Source organism: Anoplolepis gracilipes, chromosome 4 (genome assembly GCF_047496725.1).
Source record: "Anoplolepis gracilipes chromosome 4, ASM4749672v1, whole genome shotgun sequence".
Taxonomy (NCBI): Eukaryota; Metazoa; Arthropoda; class Insecta; order Hymenoptera; family Formicidae; genus Anoplolepis; species Anoplolepis gracilipes.
In genome coordinates this window covers 14,618,566-14,638,432 of record NC_132973.1, presented here as the reverse complement: position 1 = coordinate 14,638,432, position 19,867 = coordinate 14,618,566, and the positions used below count along the sequence as shown (strand labels likewise).

The 19,867-nt window shown below is 28.6% G+C and overlaps 3 protein-coding genes and 1 long non-coding RNA gene across 8 annotated transcripts in view; 3 read left to right on the top strand and 1 right to left on the bottom strand.

Moving 5' to 3' along the window:
* The window catches only part of LOC140665272 (uncharacterized), an 87,423-nt gene that overhangs the window by 29,880 nt on the left and 37,676 nt on the right, over positions 1 to 19,867 (bottom strand). The gene's annotated exons all lie outside the window — the stretch shown is intronic.
* LOC140665264 (uncharacterized) lies at positions 2,646 to 5,313 on the top strand. Of its 5 annotated transcripts, none has more exons than XM_072891148.1 (4): positions 2,646 to 3,479; positions 3,684 to 3,783; positions 3,915 to 4,025; positions 4,191 to 4,779. In XM_072891148.1, exons 1-4 carry the CDS (start codon positions 2,683 to 2,685, stop codon positions 4,395 to 4,397), a joined length of 1,215 nt encoding a protein of 404 aa, XP_072747249.1. In that variant the 5' UTR covers positions 2,646 to 2,682; the 3' UTR covers positions 4,398 to 4,779. The 5 variants fall into 5 exon arrangements, 4 of the variants coding, with proteins under 4 accessions (XP_072747249.1, XP_072747251.1, XP_072747250.1 ...); XM_072891150.1 differs by having other exon boundaries at positions 4,179 to 4,320; XR_012046578.1 differs by lacking the exon at positions 3,684 to 3,783 and having other exon boundaries at positions 4,179 to 4,242.
* On the top strand, positions 5,384 to 8,126 carry LOC140665271 (odorant receptor 4-like). Its single transcript, XM_072891159.1, has 6 exons — positions 5,384 to 5,788; positions 6,164 to 6,603; positions 7,227 to 7,326; positions 7,415 to 7,525; positions 7,603 to 7,758; positions 8,058 to 8,126. Exons 1-6 carry the CDS (start codon positions 5,384 to 5,386, stop codon positions 8,109 to 8,111), a joined length of 1,266 nt encoding a protein of 421 aa, XP_072747260.1. The 3' UTR covers positions 8,112 to 8,126.
* Positions 8,677 to 19,524, top strand: LOC140665256 (uncharacterized). Its single transcript, XM_072891134.1, has 10 exons — positions 8,677 to 9,046; positions 9,465 to 9,901; positions 13,059 to 13,158; positions 13,233 to 13,343; positions 13,419 to 13,574; positions 17,652 to 18,088; positions 18,632 to 18,731; positions 18,820 to 18,930; positions 19,064 to 19,219; positions 19,431 to 19,524. The coding sequence occupies exons 1-10, from the start codon at positions 8,681 to 8,683 to the stop codon at positions 19,482 to 19,484; spliced, it is 2,028 nt and encodes a 675-aa protein (XP_072747235.1). The 5' UTR covers positions 8,677 to 8,680; the 3' UTR covers positions 19,485 to 19,524.

Sequence of the window (19,867 nt, the reverse complement as noted above, 5' to 3'; positions counted from 1 at the left end):
ATATATATGTGCAACTACGTCGGAACTGGTCATGGATTTCGACCGTTCGCACTTACATATTAATATAGAATGAATCCTTAAACAAACTTAAATAATAGAAGAAAATCAATCATTTTCTGATGTATATTTAATTATAGTTAGTTATATATAATAAGCATGAATCGCACGCGATTCTGCGATCATTATCTTCGCGTTTGCCTTCGCAAGAAATCGTCGTACATCGTATTTCACTATCTTTGTTGCAGTTATGTATTTTATTTTAATTTCTTTTAGTTGTTGTAAATTCTTGTCCAAAAATAATATCATTGATCATCACATACATATAACTAAATGCAAATAGTATAATTTTAATTGCAGACTCGTGAGATCTTGATTTCCAAAATGCACAATTTACATTACAAAACATACGCTGTACCATGCAGCTATGTCGATAGAAACCAATCGCTACCTCATCTATATCCCGAAATGAGAAGCACGTCTCGATAGCACTAATTATTATGTACCTCTTCGCTCTGTGCTTCGTCGTGATATCGAAATTATACATCTTGTTCCGCGAGAGACATCAATGCTAAAATCTATTCAACCCAGTTAGCTTCTGTCTGACTTGCATGATGAAGTATTGCTACTTCGAGGTGCGCACTGATGTATTAAAATGTATTCAACAAGCAGATAATTGGTGTCCGACATCAGGATTATCATGATGCTGAGAAACGTATTGGTGAATCGCAGATTCACCACTCTGTACGCGATATTATGTAATTTTCATCGGTGGAATCACACAATCGGTCCTATCACACAATCACATGCCATTATCGGCCAGAATAAAGATAAACAATACACAAATAGATCGCTGTCCTACTCTAGTTATTTGATGTAGTTTTTACTTCTATAAAATATTCAGATAAGTCTCATTTATGAAACCGTTTAGCTACTATGATCTAGTACAGCGTCACAATAGCGGCGTGTAGTTTGACAGCAATTTTCGCGACGCATACAGAGAGCTACATATATTAATAACGTTATTTGACGATTTAATTGATAAAAGAAAGTTACAAGGATACTATACTGTAGAGAAGCGTCTAAAAGTAATAACGATACATCATGTATAAATATTAAGTTGCGTAGAAAACTGCAAAAATTGTCTAGATAGATTATCATATGTTTTTAGAAATTTTTGAATAAATACGTGACAAACACTTCTAAATTTTCAGCCAATATATGGAGAAAATGCTACGCGAAATATGCTTAATAAAATTGATTGCTTCCATTTTAATTATATATTTACTTGACTATTATTGCTTACATAAAAGAAAATCATTATGTGTGTAACAAATCTCAATGTAACAATAATATAATATTTTTTAAAATTTGCATAAATTCTTTATAGTTTGTCTTAATAGTTTGTCTACCACTGAACTGAACTTTTTGTCGAATTTTATGATAGTTATATATTTTATTTATCTTCTTAAAAATAATGATCATCTTGACCTATTTCGCTTTATTAATTTCTTATAAATTTAACATTTTGACATTTTGTGATATCGGCAAATTCATCGTGAATAGATACTATTCGCAGTGTCTTTGAGGACAAAAAAAATTTTATGAAATTTCTTTTGATCGTATTTGTTATTCTAATTCAAAAAGTTACTACACAATTAATTATCTGATATGAAATCAATTAATCAAAAAATACAATTTACTGAGAAATAAAGTTTTCAATCTTATACTGATCATTACATTGTCTTCCACTTACAACCGGTAAAATCTGTAATTTATTTATTACACACTGAATTCAAACTATTTCTCTGCGCTAAAAACATAATTAATTTTATATATATATATAATTTTTCTTCTTTTTAAAAACAACATATACATATATATTAAAATAAGTTTCATATATTGCTACTTTTATAACAAAGACTTTTCTTGTTCTTTCAGTATACGCACGTAAAGCATCGATAGTATATTTATTTAAATTTACTTTTCAAATAATTACAAAATAAAAATATTATATATTATAAATTATATATTATGTATATTATTTAAATTTTTGTTATATATATATATATTTTTTTTTGTTAATTATAAATATTAATATTTATTATATTATATTTTTTAAATTAATTATAAATATTAACATTTATTATATTTTTTTTATTGCATATGTGCTAAAGAGAAAAAAAATAATTATTATTAATAAAATAATATATATATATATATATTATCCATCAAATATCTTTCATATACATATATATCTTTTTATAAATATCTTTGCCCACACAAAATGCATTCAATTCTTATGTCATATTCTTAACTATATAAAAAGTATTTAACTAGTTTAAATAAAGAAAGTTAAGACACTAGCACATATGGCTGCAATTTTTTACTTTTTTTAAAGCAAAATCATATGCTTTACTTTGCAATCAAAAAATATTCAACGATTTAAAATAATACAATTATTTTTGCGATGCAAAGCTATCATCGTTACAAGTGAAAACACATAACTAAAGCTTATACATCTCTCTGACAAAATCGATTTTTCAAGCACATACAATCCTTCTCTCTTGTTATAGTATAGTTGAAAATATTGCATTGTATTTGCGACGGTCATGCGCAAATTTTCTACTGTCACTGTAATCAATAAGATGCTCTCAGTCATTTATACGCCTTCGGCACGGCAGCATGGGCAAGATGCTGATATGGCCCAATGCCAACTATAAGAAAGACGTAATCGACACATTGATATGGAATCGATGGCTATTGCGAGTTCTTGGTATCTGGCCGCTAATATATCCGGATACCACGAAAATCGAGAAAATCTTGGCAATATTTTCGTTTGCATTGTGCTGGACTGTGCTCAGTTTATTCCTGATACTAACAAGCATATACACCTTTACGGACCGAAGTGTAATGGACGAAAAAATGAAGATGTTAGGCCCGCTGGGTTATGTGTTCTTCTGTATGCTGAAATATTTTTTCCTGATAATACGTCATAAGAGCTTTCGACGATGCATTAATATTCTCGCTAAAGATTGGCGCATGGTTAAGGAGGAAAACCATCGAGAAATTATGTTAAGAGACGCGGAAAAGGGCCACTTGTTATCCAAATTTTGTATAGTGTTCATGTATTGCGGTGGCGTCTCTTACAACACGATAATGCCGTTTCTATCACAAGCACCTGATAACGAACAGAACATCACTGTCCGACCAATGGCCTATCTCGGCTTTGATATCTTGTTCAACTTACAATTAATGCCAGTTTACGTGTTCACTTTTTGCTTACAATGCTTCACGGGCATCGTTATGTTTAACATTACTACGTCGGTTTGCTGTTTAGCGACCATGTTCGTGGCTCACGCATGTGGCCAGGTCAATATCGTGTTAGCTCGCGTGAAAAACCTTGTCGAGAAGGAATGCAGTCGCAAAAAGTTTGAACAATGTATGGCGATTATTGTGCAACATCACGTGCGAACATTAAAGTAAGTACTTCCTAAGTCTTGCTACCTGTTGCAGCTTCAGAAGAGATTTACATGTACATTTCGATGACATCTATATGAAAAAATACAATTTATAGTTTATTCAAAAGTTATGCACTCAAAAATTTGTCAAAAATATTTATAATCGATAAAAAATTGGGTCGAGTTATCTCCATTAAAATAAGAAATTAGATTAAAATCTTATAGATTTTCAGCCAGCATCGAGGATACTTTACGTGAAATATGCCTTATCGAGCTGGTGGGAACGACATTGATAATGTGCTTTATAGAATATTGTCTGATAACGGTAATTTTATATATTTGAAAAAGTTACGTTTCAAAAATAATGCCAAAATTTTTAGTTACTGCCTCTTCAATATTCTTTGATATGATATATAATACATGAATATATAAATCGATACTACATCATATTCACAGGAATGGAACAATAGTGATCGTATAGCAATCTTCACGTACTTTTTTCTATTTATTTCATTCGTCTTTAACATCTTTATATTCTGCTATATCGGTGAACTATTAATGGAGCAGGTTTGTTTACATTTACATTTTTTTATATCCAATTGATTTCATTAGGCTAATTTTGTAATAAAAATTATTATAAAATTTACTATTAGTTGATTTTACATACACATTTAAATAATATACAATCTTCATGTAATTTTCATAATTAAATAAATAAAGTTAGATATATAGTGCAGCAAAGTTGGGCATACTTCGTACAAGATCGAATGGTATAATTTGCCGGGAAAAATCGCTCTTGATCTCATGTTAATGATTACGATATCTCGTCATCCGACACAAATTACTGCTGGAAGATTAATAAGTCTTTCCTTTACTAATTTTGGTAATGTAAGTACGCAATCTTTTTTCATATCACAGACACACACACATTATGCTTAAAACAAAAACATAATTAATGCTTTCTAACAATAACAAGTGAATGATTAAATCCGAGCAAATAAAATTTAGAGTCGATGTATTTTGATATTAATACAATAATATTTTTGATATTACATTTTATAGGTTCTAAAAACTTCAGTCGCATATTTGAATTTGCTTCGAACTGCCGTTCGATAAATGCGAAATATGCAATTTATTGTTAGATCATTTTTGAGAAAAAATCAATCTATGATAAATAAAGATTTTTTTTTTAAGTGAAAATAAGTTACATTAAGTTAAATTATTTAATGCACAAATAATATGTACGAAATATTTATATCAATATTAAAATTAATAAGAAGACTCTACGAATGACATTTCATTTTTACATCTATATGCCATTAAAAGACAGACAATGTATATGTTTATTATATTTTCTAACAAAACATTTTAAATTTAATTTTTTAAGTTCTAAATATAAATACTTATTATTATATATAAAAGATAATTGACTTTTTTCTTTTATAAATCATTTTGCTGTTTCTAATTATATTTTATCGTTATTTAATTTAAAATAAAAATCAAAAAATACAAGGAAATACTGCAAAAGAATCCTCCTTGCAATAATAAAATGCAATTGCAATATTACTTTTGACAAAATCGATTTTCCAACGCATGCATACTTCTATCTGTGCTTTATCAAAAGTACGATGATTATGCATATTTACACAATTTTTAATGCCATTTTATTTTATTACTTTATATTACAACAAATTTTTTCTCTTATATACGTTTAAAGTTGCGTTCTTAATGAAAATATCAAATATATAATAAATATGTTTTTTTTGTATCAGTTTTTTAGTTTACCTCTGCGACCAATAAGTGCTTTAACATTTGAGATCACACAACGTTAATCGCATACAATCAATTCAGACAGACTGTTCACAGATAAAAGAATTTACTACGAAGTGAGCGCAAGCGCATGCTCTCCAGTGACCTTGCAATCAATGATGTGCATCCGACTCGCGCAGTTTTTAACAAACATTGTCATTGTGAACATGCCAAGTGCACACGATTCTGATCACGACTCCAGCTATCGGCGAGACATTCGGAATGTTTTCAATTTAAACAACTGGATTTTAGGCTCGATCGGCATCTGGCCAGTCGCGATTCGCGGTATCGGACGACACGCGTATAAGATTGCGATCGCGCTCTGCAATCTCGCGTTTAGCTTCGCGTTAGTGCCGTGCGCTTTGCACATCGTCTACGACGAAAAAGATGTCATCATGAGATTGAAGCTATGCGGTCTTTTGGCCTTCTGTCTCACCGCAATGACGAAATACTGCATCCTCGCGATACGTCGCCCTAAGATACTGCGCTGCATCGAATACATAAAGAGCGACTGGTGGCAGGTTAGTATTATCGTTAATATAAAGTATAATGTCAATGCGCAAAATTCATAATTACATTATTAAAAACAGAACTTGAGTTCATGCGTAAAGTCGCAATTAGCAATGCATATAAATAATTTTATCTTTCGAATATGTTATGCTTATTATTAATTAAAAATGCATCCATTTCGTGTAATTTTATTACACAACGTAACAATTATTACATTAATGTTATAAAGTAAAGAAATAAAATGTGCAATTAATTAAATTCCTATTTCTATGTATGTATAATAAAGCAACGATTTATAAAGAGAAAGGCAATTGCTATATTGTTAAATTCGTAAATAGTAATTCCTTATCTAATGATAAAGAAAATTATTGACAATATTGTGACAGGTAACATTCAGATCTGATCGCGAAGTGATGTTGAAGTATGCTGCCATTGGTCGCAATCTAACGATTATCGGAGCATCATTCATGTATACCGGCGGCATCATTTATTACATGATTTTGATTCCATTTTTTTCCGAGCACAAAGTCAACAATCAAACCGTCAGACCGTTAGTGTATCCAGTTTACAGTAAATTTCGCCAGTCTCAGATTAGTCCGGTATATGAAATTGTGTATGTAGCTCATTGCATGTGCGGATATACAATATACTCGGTGACAGCCGGTGCGTGCGGACTTGCCGCCTTATTTACCACTCATGCATGCGGCCAGATTGAAATGATTGTATTAAGATTAGAAGATCTTTTACATGGTGAAAGATTCAAGCAAAGCTCAAAAATTCATCAACGAATCGCTGCCATCGTGAAAGATCATGTTCGAGTAGTAAGGTAAGAGAGATTTTTAATAACAGCTTATTAATGTTCGTAATAATTCACTAATCAAAAAAATTGTAGGGAAAAAATTTGATAACTTGTAGCTTAAATTATAATTCATATAAGACAATATATACTATATATATACATATATATATATATTTGAAAATATTTAATAATAAATTAAACTAATAAGTCTTATATATACTCTATAACAAGTCGTCGTAAACAAAGTCAATTTAGTAAAAAAATAACATAAGTAAATAAAAATTTAAAAAAAACGGTTCTAATAAAAAATAAAAAAGTTAACATTATTGCAAAATAGTTTGTACATATCATTTGCTTAATTTTTATTATTATATAGTATTATATATTAAGCGTAACAAAATGATTAAATGCGCAACAGGTGGTCTCAAGAAACCTCCAATACGTTAAGTATAGTTCTAGTTCACGTCAGACAATGCTTAGACTATAAGCGTGTGATATTATATATCGTATGTGAATGGTATATACTATGTGGTTATACTGTGTAGCAGTTGAAAGAAAAAGAAAGAAAGAAAGAGAAAAAATAGAGTTATCAGTAAGAATAATTGAAGCAATCTATCTATCTTCGTATAAACTAGAGTAAATTATTCCAGGTTTGCGATTGTTGTGGAAGAAGTTTTACAAGAAGTATGTTTAGTAGAGTTCACTAGTTCTGTATGTACGATATGTTTGCTCGAATACTATTGTATAGTGGTGCGTTAATATGTACATAAAAAATGATAATTAATTATATATAAAAAATCCATGGAAAATTATATTTCCTATTTATACAATTTAATAGGATTGGCAACAAAATAATAAACTTAGTTTAGTGACTTATTCTTTGCTCCTTGTTTCATTCTGTTTCAATGTATATATATTATGCTACATTGGTGAGCTTCTTATGGAAAAGGTACACATCTTTATTTTCTGATTATGTAATTTAATTTTGACTGCATGTTGAACAATTGTTCGCGATTAATATTGCAGAGCAGTCAAATTGGATATATATGCTATACGATTAATTGGTATCAATTATCGCCAAAATCAGCTCGTAATCTTATATTGATAATCGCTATGGCGAGCCATCCCATAAAAATCACTGCTGGTAGAATGGTAGATTTATCATTAACAACTTTTGGAAATGTATGTGTGAGACATTATAGATAACATTTACGCATTATATATAATCCTAGTTTGCATTATATATAATCTGAAATTATAGTCTTTATCTGAAATTATATCTTTTTCAGTTTAAAATAAGATAATTATATAAATTTATATTCTAAACATTATTTTATACCTTCTTTGCATAATAATTTAATAATCATTTATTCATATTTAGCAATTTTGATATTTAGATACAACTGCAAAAGAATTACAGCTAAAAAAAGATCAATATTATTTTATAAAAATATAATTTTACAAATATATAATTGTTCTAGGTATTAAAAACTAGCGTGGCATATCTGAGCTTCCTGCGGACCTTAGTAATGTAAATATTGTATAATTGAATTATGTGACATATATAAGAAATATATAGAATTTATATGATATATAAAACGATTATTTTGAATTTTATAATTTATCTCTTCTAAACTAATCTTTTTTGTACATATATTACTAGAAAAGATATTCACAAATTACTTACTTTCTTACTTTTATTAATTTTTAATTTTCTTTTTTTTTATTAATTGTTAAACTATGTTTATTTTTGTAAAAACAAAATTTTAATTTTTTTCTACTTTGTGTTGACAAGTAATTTAACTTTGACATTTAAATAAAAACAAAAAAAACTACAAACACTTTTCCAAATTTTATCAGAATGTTGTTTAAATTTCCTTGTTTCATTTCTTAAACAATTAATATCGGAAAACTGAACGGAACGACGAATGTCCATTTAAAACTGTCGAAGTGAAATATACTTTGCATGACCACTTCTCAGTTAATAGCATGTATGTGATCTGTCAGAAAGGGTGTTTGCAACGCAAGCGCAAGCGCATGACCTTGTAATCAATGCCGACGCGTCTGTCTTGTCTAGTCTCAAACCGAACTTGTCATTGCGAACATGACAAGTGCACTCCGTGACGAATCCGTGATATCACAGAACGTTAGTTATCAGCAAGATATTCGATACGTTTTCAAACTGAATAACTGGATTCTAGGTTCGCTCGGCATTTGGCCAGTAGCGATCCGGGGAATCGGACAACATACATCTAAGATTGCGATTGCGCTTTGCAATCTCGCATTAACCTTCGCGATAGTGCCCTGCGCCCTGCACATCGTTTATGATGAGAAAGATATCACTATGAGACTTAAACTGTTCGGTTTACTAGCATTTTGTCTTACCGCCATGACGAAATATTGCATTCTAGCGATACGTCGTCCTAAGATACTGCGTTGCATCGAATATGTGAAGAGCGATTGGTGGCAGGTCAGTGTTACTTATACTTAACATAACATGTTATATTAATGTATAGAATTCATTATAAAGTACTGAAAAATAATTTGAGTAACAAGAAAAATGCATGAGTAAAATAACATTGATTTTTAAATAGTTTGAGTCTTTCGAGCTGATTATACAATTCTGTTTTTTACTATTGTTCAAAAAACGATATATTTATTTCATACAATTTATTATAATACATAGAGTAGATGTTATATTTAAATAATAATAGTGAATAATAAAAATCGAATGTACGGCGAAAAAAATTAAAGTTTTCTCTCTATCTACAATATGTAGTTAAATTTTTGATATAAAAAAGAAAAAAATAATCGCTAATAAGTACAAAATTAGTAGTAATTTTTCATTTGTCGATAAATCAAGTTGATGGCAACTTACTACGTGACAGGTAACGTTTAGAAGTGATCGTACAATGATGTTGAAATATGCTGCCACCGGTCGCAATTTAACGATAATCGGCGCATCTTTTATGTATGCTGCCGGCATCATTTATCACATGATTCTACCGTTCTGTATCGAGCATAAATTTAACAATCAAACCATCAGACCACTCGTATATCCGACTTATAGTAAATTTCGTCATTCTCAAATTAGCCCGATATATGAAATTGTGTATGTAGCTCATTGCATGTGCGGATACACCATATATTCAGTAACAGCTGGTGCATGTGGATTAGCTGCTCTATTTGCTACTCACGCATGCGGACAGATTCAAATGGTTATATCGCGATTGGAAGATCTTTTAGACGGTGAAAAATTTAAGCAAGGCTTGAATGTTCATCAACGAATTGCTGCCATCGTGAAGAATCATGTTCGAGTAATAAGGTAATATTTTAAAATAATTACTTTAAAATAATTTACTTATTAAAATCTTATTTAAAATAACGCAAGTAGAAAATTAAAATCAAAGATAAAAAATTTAATAATTTGTAGTTTAAATTATAAATAATAAAAAATGTAATTTACGATATTTATGAATTATTATAACACTATTGAATATATAAATAGTATTATATAATACTATTTAGTTCTCATACAGTGCTGTTTTACACTAAATAATATAAAGTAATTATAGTTTAGTAAAAGCATGATATCACTATTCCTAATTTAATTTTACGATGAAAGTGACAGCTATATAATAAAGTTGTTGCCTTAATGATACAGTCAGGGCGTCTACTCAAATCTTGTAAAAAAATTCCTTGATTTTCCAGGTATTTTGTTCAAAATTCCAAGTTAAAAAGAATATTTTCAAAACTTTTTAATACAACTTTCTCTAAAATAAATTTTTTTATTACGTGCATTTTCTAATGTTTTTCATTCATAAGTAGGAGGAGCTCTTAAGTTTCAATGTTGGATTTATAACTGTACTAAAGAAAAACTGAATAACTTTCATAAGATAATTTTTCATTTACATAAAATTTTCATTATTTATCTTTAAAAGTTACAAAGAGTATATACTTCATATTCAATATTATGTTAAAACATTAAGTATAAAAAAATATATATATATTTATTTATACAGGACAAACTGAGATGCCAAGTTCACGTTGTCTCACTTTATCTGCCGACGATTTTTTAACCATTTCTTATCAGACTTTAAGCGCTTAAAAATTTCACGATACTTATATAAAAAAGTCTATGCGTAAAAATTATTAGAATATTAATTAAACAAATTAAATTGTCAAATTAAACGCTGATCATATTTCGATAATTCTATCGATTCATGAGATGTGTTATTCTTCGTTATTCTGCAATTTTCTTGCACTTTTAATTTCTAGAGAGAGAAAGAATTCTATATATCAAAATTATTAGAATATTTATTAAACAAATTACAAAATAAATCGCCCGAAATGTCAAATAAATGTATAAACATCAAGAAGAGACATTGGTCTTATTTCAATAACTCTATCAACTTTAATGAGATTTCATGTCAGTTTATAATCACTTTTAATTTTCAGAGAGAGTTCTATGCATAAAAACTATTACAATATATTTATTAAACAAATTAGATTAAAAGACACCAAACATACAAGTACTGATTATGAGATGAGACGCTGATTATATTTCGAATGTTCTATCGACTTTGAATAAAATTTCGTGTTATTTTTTGTGTTGTTCTGCAATCATTTATACTTTCTGAACAATTCTACAAGTTCTAGATATGCATAAAAATTATTAGAATATTCATAAAATATTTATTAAATAAATATCGAAACGCCGTATAACATGAATCTCATTCACGTCTAATGTCTCGGGCAATTTAATTTATATAATTATCTAATATAATATTCTAATAATTTTTACGCATAAAACTTTTTGTAGAACTATTGCAGCATTTTCAAGTGCTTAAATCTGGCAAAAATTTAAAAAAAAAACTGTCGAAGAAGAAGTGAAATGCAGCGTGAACCTGGCGTTGCGACGATTGCGTGCAGAACAAATCTGTTGAGACTATGGCCCGTACTTAAACCTTGATCCACTTTCGATGTACGCGATATTTGCCTAAAATTGACAAAAATGGCAACGTAGGACCACCGCGACTCGTCCCGATTCACTGTCAATTCGGCTCCGCGGATATTGTACGACTGCGACTCTACATTCGACTGTGTTGCGCATAGTAGAGGTGACTTCTATAGCGGTCGTGTGTGGTGGGGATGGAATGCGTGCCTCGCATTACTGCGCGACTGTTTTTGTGCGTGTAACAACTCTCGACCGAAAATCGTCCGTAATCGTGTGTGTTTATTATCTATATTATATTCTATAATATATTCTTTGTTCCGCGACGACATAATACAATAGTAATTTTTCTCTACACGGAAAAAATACAATAATAAAAATTAGAATATATAATATTTGTGATCGTGGAATATATTAACATATGTACATACAGAACATCACGCGCGATATTTTTAATCAAGAATAGAATATTATATACAAATATTATATACGAGTATTGTTTTATATGTATGATTATTATTTTACAATGGAATAGCACAATTGTTCAAATATTTTGATGTAAACAAATAATCGTTAACAAATAATAGAGCAAATATATAATTTATCATTTTTATAGTTTGTACAGAATGGGTCATTAATGCCTTCACACATAAATTTATGCACATATTGGAACACATGTTTTCCATACATGTATATATAAAATGTAAAGTGCATGGATGTGCATAAATTCATTTGTAAAAACATTAATGACGCCTTCTGTATATATGCACAATTAATTTATTATAGACAAAGATACGAGCGTCTCAATACTTATATGTTCGGTATCTTGAACGATTTAATCGTTTAATTAATATTCTAATAATTTTCACAAAGAACTTTTTGTAAAACTATTATAGAATTTTCAAACACTTAAAATCTGATGAGAAATGCTAAAAATTCATTAACGAACAAAGCAAGATGCAGTGAACTTGACGTCTCATAATCAGTTTGTCTCGAGCCATTTTTTGTTTAATATCAGAAAATTATTTGTTTGATCTTATCAAAACTTAACACTTAATGAGTTTCTACAAAATGGCACGCCAGTTTCACACACACGGCTGATTGTTTACAAGATGAAAAGGAAAATTGTTTAAAAAAAAAAGAATTTTAGAAAAAATTCCCTGAATCTCAATAAAATTCCATGAGACTTCCCTGACTTTCCAAATATAAAAAAATCCCTAAATATTCCCGGTTTTCTATGTTTTTCTTGGAAGTAGACACCCTGTATAGTCCAGTTAATTCTTATCATTTTATTGTATGACGGATATAATAAAGAAGCAAATGCAACAGGTGGTCTTAACAAGTAGTCTATACACTCTGTAGGCGATTCTGTTTCATGTTAGAACAAGCATGCGTTATTACATATCCGCTTATGCTATGTATTTATACATAATGTATAATAACTGAATATGCATATATATCTTAAAATAAAAATGGAATAATGTATTCAAGTTTCTCCATGCAAAACAGAATAACTAACTTATTCCAGATTTGCAGCCACTGTAGAGGAAGTTTTACAAGAAGTGTGTTTAGTGGAATTCACTAGTTCTGTATGCACGATATGTTTACTCGAATACTACTGTATACTGGTGCGCTAATATGTGCCACTTAAAAAAATACTATTAAAAGATCCTGTAAAATTATATTTGTTACAATTTGACAGGATTGGCAAGCAGATGACAGAGTTGGTTTAGCGACTTATTCTTTGCTCCTTGTTTCATTCTGTTTCAATGTATATATATTATGCTACATCGGTGAGCTTCTTATGGAAAAGGTACATCTTTATTTTCTGATTATGTCACTTAATTTTGACTGCATGTTGAATAATTGTTCGCGATTAATATTGCAGAGCAGTCAAATTGGATATATATGCTATATGATAAATTGGTATCAATTATCGCCAAAATCAGCTCGCAGCCTTATATTAATGATCGCCATGGCCAGTCATCCTATAAAAATCAGTGCTGGTAGAATGGTAGATCTATCATTATCAACTTTTGGAAATGTAAGGAACTTTAAATATAACATTTATGCATTATAATTCTCTAGTTTAAAATCTATATACACCTTCAAATTTTAAATAAAATAATAATGACAAAAAAAAATAATGTTACAAAAATAATTTAAGAGAAACAAAAATTATTAATAATTATTAAAAATTATTATTCATTTTTATATAATAACAGTAAAAATTTCATTCCTTTATATTTAGCAACTTTGATATTTAAATAAAATTTCAAGAAAGGAACAAATTATATAGCTCAAAAAATATTGATTTGATATAATTTATTTAGGTATTAAAAACCAGTCTAGCATATCTGAGCTTCCTACGGACATTAATAATGTAAAATATGATTAATTATGTGAAACATATATAAAATGATTATTTTGAATTTAATGCTTATCTATTCAACATATAGAAGATATCTTAGTACATAAATAATACATATTATATAAAATAACATGCTATTTGATGTTTGTATATCTACTTTTCCCAATTAATCATTCTCATTGAACAATACATGTATCAAATAACCAATTTCAATCATCTTATTATTTTTTTACATAAAGAATACAAACAAATATATTAATATTAAATTTAATCTTGACATTTAAATACTACACTACAAAATGTTAAACTACATATTTTTTCTAATTTAAAGAAATTATTTTATAAATTTCATTTTTTACATAATTAAATTCAGGTAAATTTATGCAAAGCAGTGTTTTTGCCATTTATAGAATTTCTATAAAATACACGATCACTTCTCGATTAATAGCAAGCAGACAATCTATCCAACTATCAACAGGTTAAAAGACTACTACTATGTGAGAGCAATCCAATGAGCTTGCAATCAATGTCACGTATTCCATGTCTTGTTTAGTCTTTAGCGAAATTTACCATCGCGAACACGCCAAATGCAAGCAAACCTGCAATGACACAGAACTTCAGCTATCAAGGAGATATTCAATATATTCTTGAGTTGAATAACTGGATTCTGTACGATTGGCATCTTGCTATTCATGACCCACGACATTGGATGCATTTAAAATCTTGAACGTGTTCTGTAATTTTATAATGAGCTTTACGATGATACTTTGCGCTTTACATATTTTCCACGATTAAAAAAGCATCATCATAAGACTTAAGCTGTTCGGCGCGCTGGCATTTTACCTCATCGCGATAACGAAATATTGCATCTCCACGATACATCCTAAGATATTATATTGCATCGAATATGTGAAGAGCGATTGGTAGCAGGTTAGTATTGTTATTAATGAACATAACGTACCGTGTTTGCAATATTCATAATAATATATTGACAAATAGTTTGAATTGTGGTTAAAAAAAATAAAATTTTTTTTCTGTTGTTGAGTTGTTGAATGATATTGTAATTCAATTTCTGATTTAAAATAAAAGCAATCAATAAGCTGTTAAGCTAATCAATTTACAATTGTCTTTGTATAATGTTAACTCGATGAATATTTATTTAACAAAATAAAATTTTAATATATGTATATAATTTTAAGTTGTTTTGAATTTTTAATATTGTATTGAAAAAAAATTAATTGTTGCAAAATTTCATTTATACAAATTATTTAAATTAATTTAATTTAATATTACTTTCATTGTATACTTAAGTAATGTAATAGAACGACAAGATGCAACAGGTGATCCTATAAAAATCAGATTAGTAGGCGGCATCGATGCGCATCAGATGATGCGCAGATTATAAGCATGCGCTTTATATATTAGTCTATGAAATATATTATATATTTGTACTATATAGTTATTCTATTTTAATTAGCGCATCTATTGTTCTGGGTCACATGAGCCAGTTTGAAAAGGATAATATAATATATAATATATAAAGAAAGAATATATATATAATTCTATAACATTGACATGATGTTTATGGAACAAGTATAGTTCAATTTTTTTATCGTATAACATATTTAATAATGGTTATATATTGAATAATTGTTTGCGATTAATGTTATAGTACAGTCAAATTGAATCAATATGCTACATGATTAATTGATATCAAATAATCGCCAAAAAAGTAGTTTGCAGTTTGATAGTGATAATTGTTATAATCGATACTGGCAAATAATAAATTTATCGTCGATAATTTTTGTAAGTATAATTATAAATATAAATCATTATTATATGTACATATAGTATAATTCAGCTTTCTAATTTATTTTCAAGCTTTATAAATAAAATAATGATTTTATAGAAAATAAATTAGTATTTCAAAAATTGTATTTTATAGTTAATATCATAATCTAAAAATAAGTTTATTCGAAAGATAGTAAAACATTTAATTATAACAGGAAAAATTATAGTAAGAACAATATTTCAGCATATTTTTTTAGATATCCAAAACTAGCATAGCCATCAGTTTACTACAAATATTAATAGTGTAAATTAATATAAATGTTAGTGACGTAAATGTAACTAAAATTACAGATATATAGAAAGATTATTTTGAATTTACTATATGTCTAATATATATACCTGTGAATGTAATATTTAGTACATATAAAATCATTTTGTAGAAAAATATTACACCAATGTCACATAAACGCACAAAAGATATTCTTATATTCACTTTATTCTATTGTGTTATTATAGTCATTATTGTCAAATTAGAAAACCATTTATCAAAAAGAAAAAAGCTTTTATGTTTTTTTATTATTTTCTATATAACTCATGTTAAGAAATATAATTTAATTTTACTATATTTAATATTTACATGAAACAAAAAATTTAATTTATAATTTTAATAACTTTACGTCAAGTCAACCAAAACTTTATATCAAGTTATTTGATTTGTCGAAAAATAGAGAAAGAAATTAACAATACAATAATAGAACGCGAACAATAAAATGAATTTAAAGAGAAAGATCAAAGTGGTTCTTCGATTTGATGAAATCGTCAGCATGTAAAGTCCGATACGCAATCTCTTCGTGATTAATCGTACACATATGACATGTCAAACTGACAGCAGATGAAAGGATGCCTGCGACGCCAGCGCAAGCGCATGTCCAGCGACCTTGTAATCAATGCTGCACGCTACCCTCATCCCTCGTGCAGTCTTAAACGGAACCTATCGAAGTGAACATGAGGAATTTACAAGACAACCAGCCGTCGTCGCCAAACGTTAATTATCAGCAGGACATGAGATATGTCTTCAAACCGTGTAATTGGATTCTCGGCTCGATCGGCATTTGGCCACTCACGTTTCGCGGAATCGGACAACACGTGTCTAAGATCGCGCTCGTAATATGTAATTTTGCGTTAGGCTTCGCGATAGTGCCGTGTATTCTGCATATGATTTATGACGAGAAGGATCTTAACATAAGATTGAAGCTCTCTGGATTGCTAGGGTTCTGCCTCACCGCAATGATGAAGTATTGCGTTCTCGCGATACGTCGGTCTAAAATATTACGCTGCATCGAGCACGTGAAGAGTGACTGGTGGCAGGTCGGTGATATCAATATATAAAATGCGGCAAGAAATTAATAAAATTTATCGCAAAGTGTTAAAAAGTGGCGGTTGATTTTTGTCTTTTTGTCGGTCTGATTTGTCTAAGACTGCAAGAAAAAATAAGTTTCCAAAATCGTTTGAAATAATCTTGAAACAATGCAATTTTTTGAGCAATATTTTTTTTTCTCTACATAAATATCAGTTTATCTATTTTATTTCATTGCAATATATCTATGTTATATTTTGCTATTTTAGTTCTACATTTAATTTGGCTGATGTTAATTATAATTGTAATTTTCATTTCTCTCTTGTCAAGAATATTAAGAATATGATTTCAATAATTATACTTTAACGAGACTGTGCGCTATAGTGGATAGATATATGAATCCGTATTTTATGCAACGACAGCATTTAAATTTTATATATTTTTCTGTATTCATCAATCTGACACTAAAACAAATCTCATAATTTAGTTTTTAAATGTTTTTTAGTCTCATAATTTGCAATAAATCGTTTGATAATTTACCAAATAGTGATTGCTGTCATTAATTCTTCTGGCAAATAGGATTATTGGCAATACTGTGACAGGTCAAGTACAACTCTGATCGCGAATTGATGATGAAGTACGCTGCTACTGGTCGTAGGCTGTCTATAATCAGCACAACTTCCATGTACATCGCCGGTTTCATTTATCACACGATTCTGCCATTTTGCACCGTACATAAAGTCGGTAACGAAACCATCAGACCGCTCGTGTATCCAATTTACAGTGAATTTTATCAGACCCAGATAAGCCCGATATACGAAATAGTATATCTTGCTCATTGTGTTTGTGGCTACACCATGTATTCAGTTACAGCCGGATCGTGTGGATTAGCTGCAATATTCGCTACTCATGCATGTGGTCAGATTGATGTAATCGCATCTCGACTTGAGGATCTTTCACAAGGCAAAAATTTTGAGCCATCATCGAACGTTAATCAACGAATCGCTGCCATCGTGAATGGTCATGTTCGAATATTAAGGTAAGATATTCCTATGAAATTAGCGTACTATTTTCAGAATTTCAATGTACATAATTGGTAAAGTTCTATTTCTTTCCAAAAGAGATTTAAAATTTTTAATATGCTTTAAAAAGAGTTTTGATAATTATAATATTCAAAATAATAAAGTAAATAAAAAGATAATTTTTCAGTTCTTATGCGTAAAGAAGTTGTATATTAAGTAATATTTTATATTATATATATTTTTTTATATACATATATATATATTATATACATATTTATATACGTATATATATATATATATATATATATATATATATATATATATATATATATATATATATATATAAGAATTAAAAGATTTTTTCTGCACTTATAATTTGAACATATATTATGTATATATATTATTTAATAAAAGTTATCAGAATGTAATCTTGCATGGATTATGCGAGATTATTATTAGACTGTAAACATGCGAGATTGCATCCTCATAAATGTTATTAAATAATATATGTTCAAATTATACAGAAAAATGCATAAAAAAATCTGCACGATCTGTTTCAGATTCTGCACTGCCGTGGAAGAAATCTTACAAGAAGTATGTTTATTGGAATTTGCCAGTTCTATATTCACAATGTGCTTGCCCGAATATTATTGTATAGTGGTGCGCTAACATACATATAAAAAAATATAATCTCTTTTTTTTGCGCGAAAACCTTATAGAATTATATTTGTTACTTATAATTTAACAGGATTGGCAAGATAGTGATACAGTTGGATTGACAACTTACTTTCTCCTCTTTGTTTCATTCTGCTTTAATATGTATATATTATGTTATATTGGCGAGCTACTCATGGCAAAGGTATCTTTATTTTTTTCAATTTTATATAACGATTTTATATAATTTAATTGTGATTTCTGTGAGCATGAAGCTGTAGTAAAAATAAAATAAAATCCAAGATATATTGAATATTTTTCCGCGGATAACATTTCAGAGTAGCCAGATTGGTTCGACATGTTTTATGATTGATTGGTATCAGCTACCGACAGAGACAGTTCGCAGTTTAGTATTGATAATCGCTATATCAAGCCATCCCATAAAGATCAGCGCTGGCAGAATGATAGATTTATCACTGGCGACTTTTGGAAATGTAAGGAATTGTGTATGTAATATTTATGCAAAATTAAATTTCTGTCTCGATATAGTTGTAAATGAAATAAATCAATATTCTCAAAATATTTAAAGTATTTTTACTTTCTTCGTATACATTTTTTAAATGAAAAACTATATTAATAAAAAATTAAAAAACAATAATTAACTAAATTATAATAAAAAGTATGTTTAATGTAACTTTTTATTAGGTACTCAAAACAAGTTTGGCGTATCTAAGTTTCCTTCGAACATTAGTAATGTGAATATTATTGGAATGTCGTAACCCCAATATTTATATAAAATATATAATATATATCATCTTCTTTACAAAGTAGAATCTTCATAGGCCGCAAACGTAAGCATTTTAATAAGATAACAATTTCTAACAAAATATCCCGTTATATGTTTAAAAACTAATTCTTTAAAAAAATTTTTTTAATTATAAATGACTACGTTGTATAATTTTTATAGTAATATATAATTATTTAAAAAAATATTTAAAAAAGAATTTTTCATTAAAAATTGATATAATAATTATAATAATTTAACAAAATTCTACTGTTGCTAATATTTCATTATTATTAATGTCATATATTTGTTCAATAGGCACTATATGTAATTATTTTACTAACATGCGTATCTCAGG

Coding starts and splice junctions, on each gene's coding strand:
- LOC140665264 (XM_072891148.1), top strand. CDS start 2,683: ATGGGCAAGATGCTGATATGGCCCAATGCCAACTATAAGAAAGACGTA. Junction 3,784..3,914: donor TAGAATATTGTCTGATAACG/GTAATTTTATAT, acceptor TCATATTCACAG/GAATGGAACAATAGTGATCG. Junction 4,026..4,190: donor GTGAACTATTAATGGAGCAG/GTTTGTTTACAT, acceptor TTAGATATATAG/TGCAGCAAAGTTGGGCATAC.
- LOC140665271 (XM_072891159.1), top strand. CDS start 5,384: ATGATGTGCATCCGACTCGCGCAGTTTTTAACAAACATTGTCATTGTG. Junction 6,604..7,226: donor GATCATGTTCGAGTAGTAAG/GTAAGAGAGATT, acceptor AAATTATTCCAG/GTTTGCGATTGTTGTGGAAG. Junction 7,526..7,602: donor GTGAGCTTCTTATGGAAAAG/GTACACATCTTT, acceptor TTAATATTGCAG/AGCAGTCAAATTGGATATAT.
- LOC140665256 (XM_072891134.1), top strand. CDS start 8,681: ATGACAAGTGCACTCCGTGACGAATCCGTGATATCACAGAACGTTAGT. Junction 18,931..19,063: donor GCGAGCTACTCATGGCAAAG/GTATCTTTATTT, acceptor ATAACATTTCAG/AGTAGCCAGATTGGTTCGAC. Junction 19,220..19,430: donor CACTGGCGACTTTTGGAAAT/GTAAGGAATTGT, acceptor ACTTTTTATTAG/GTACTCAAAACAAGTTTGGC.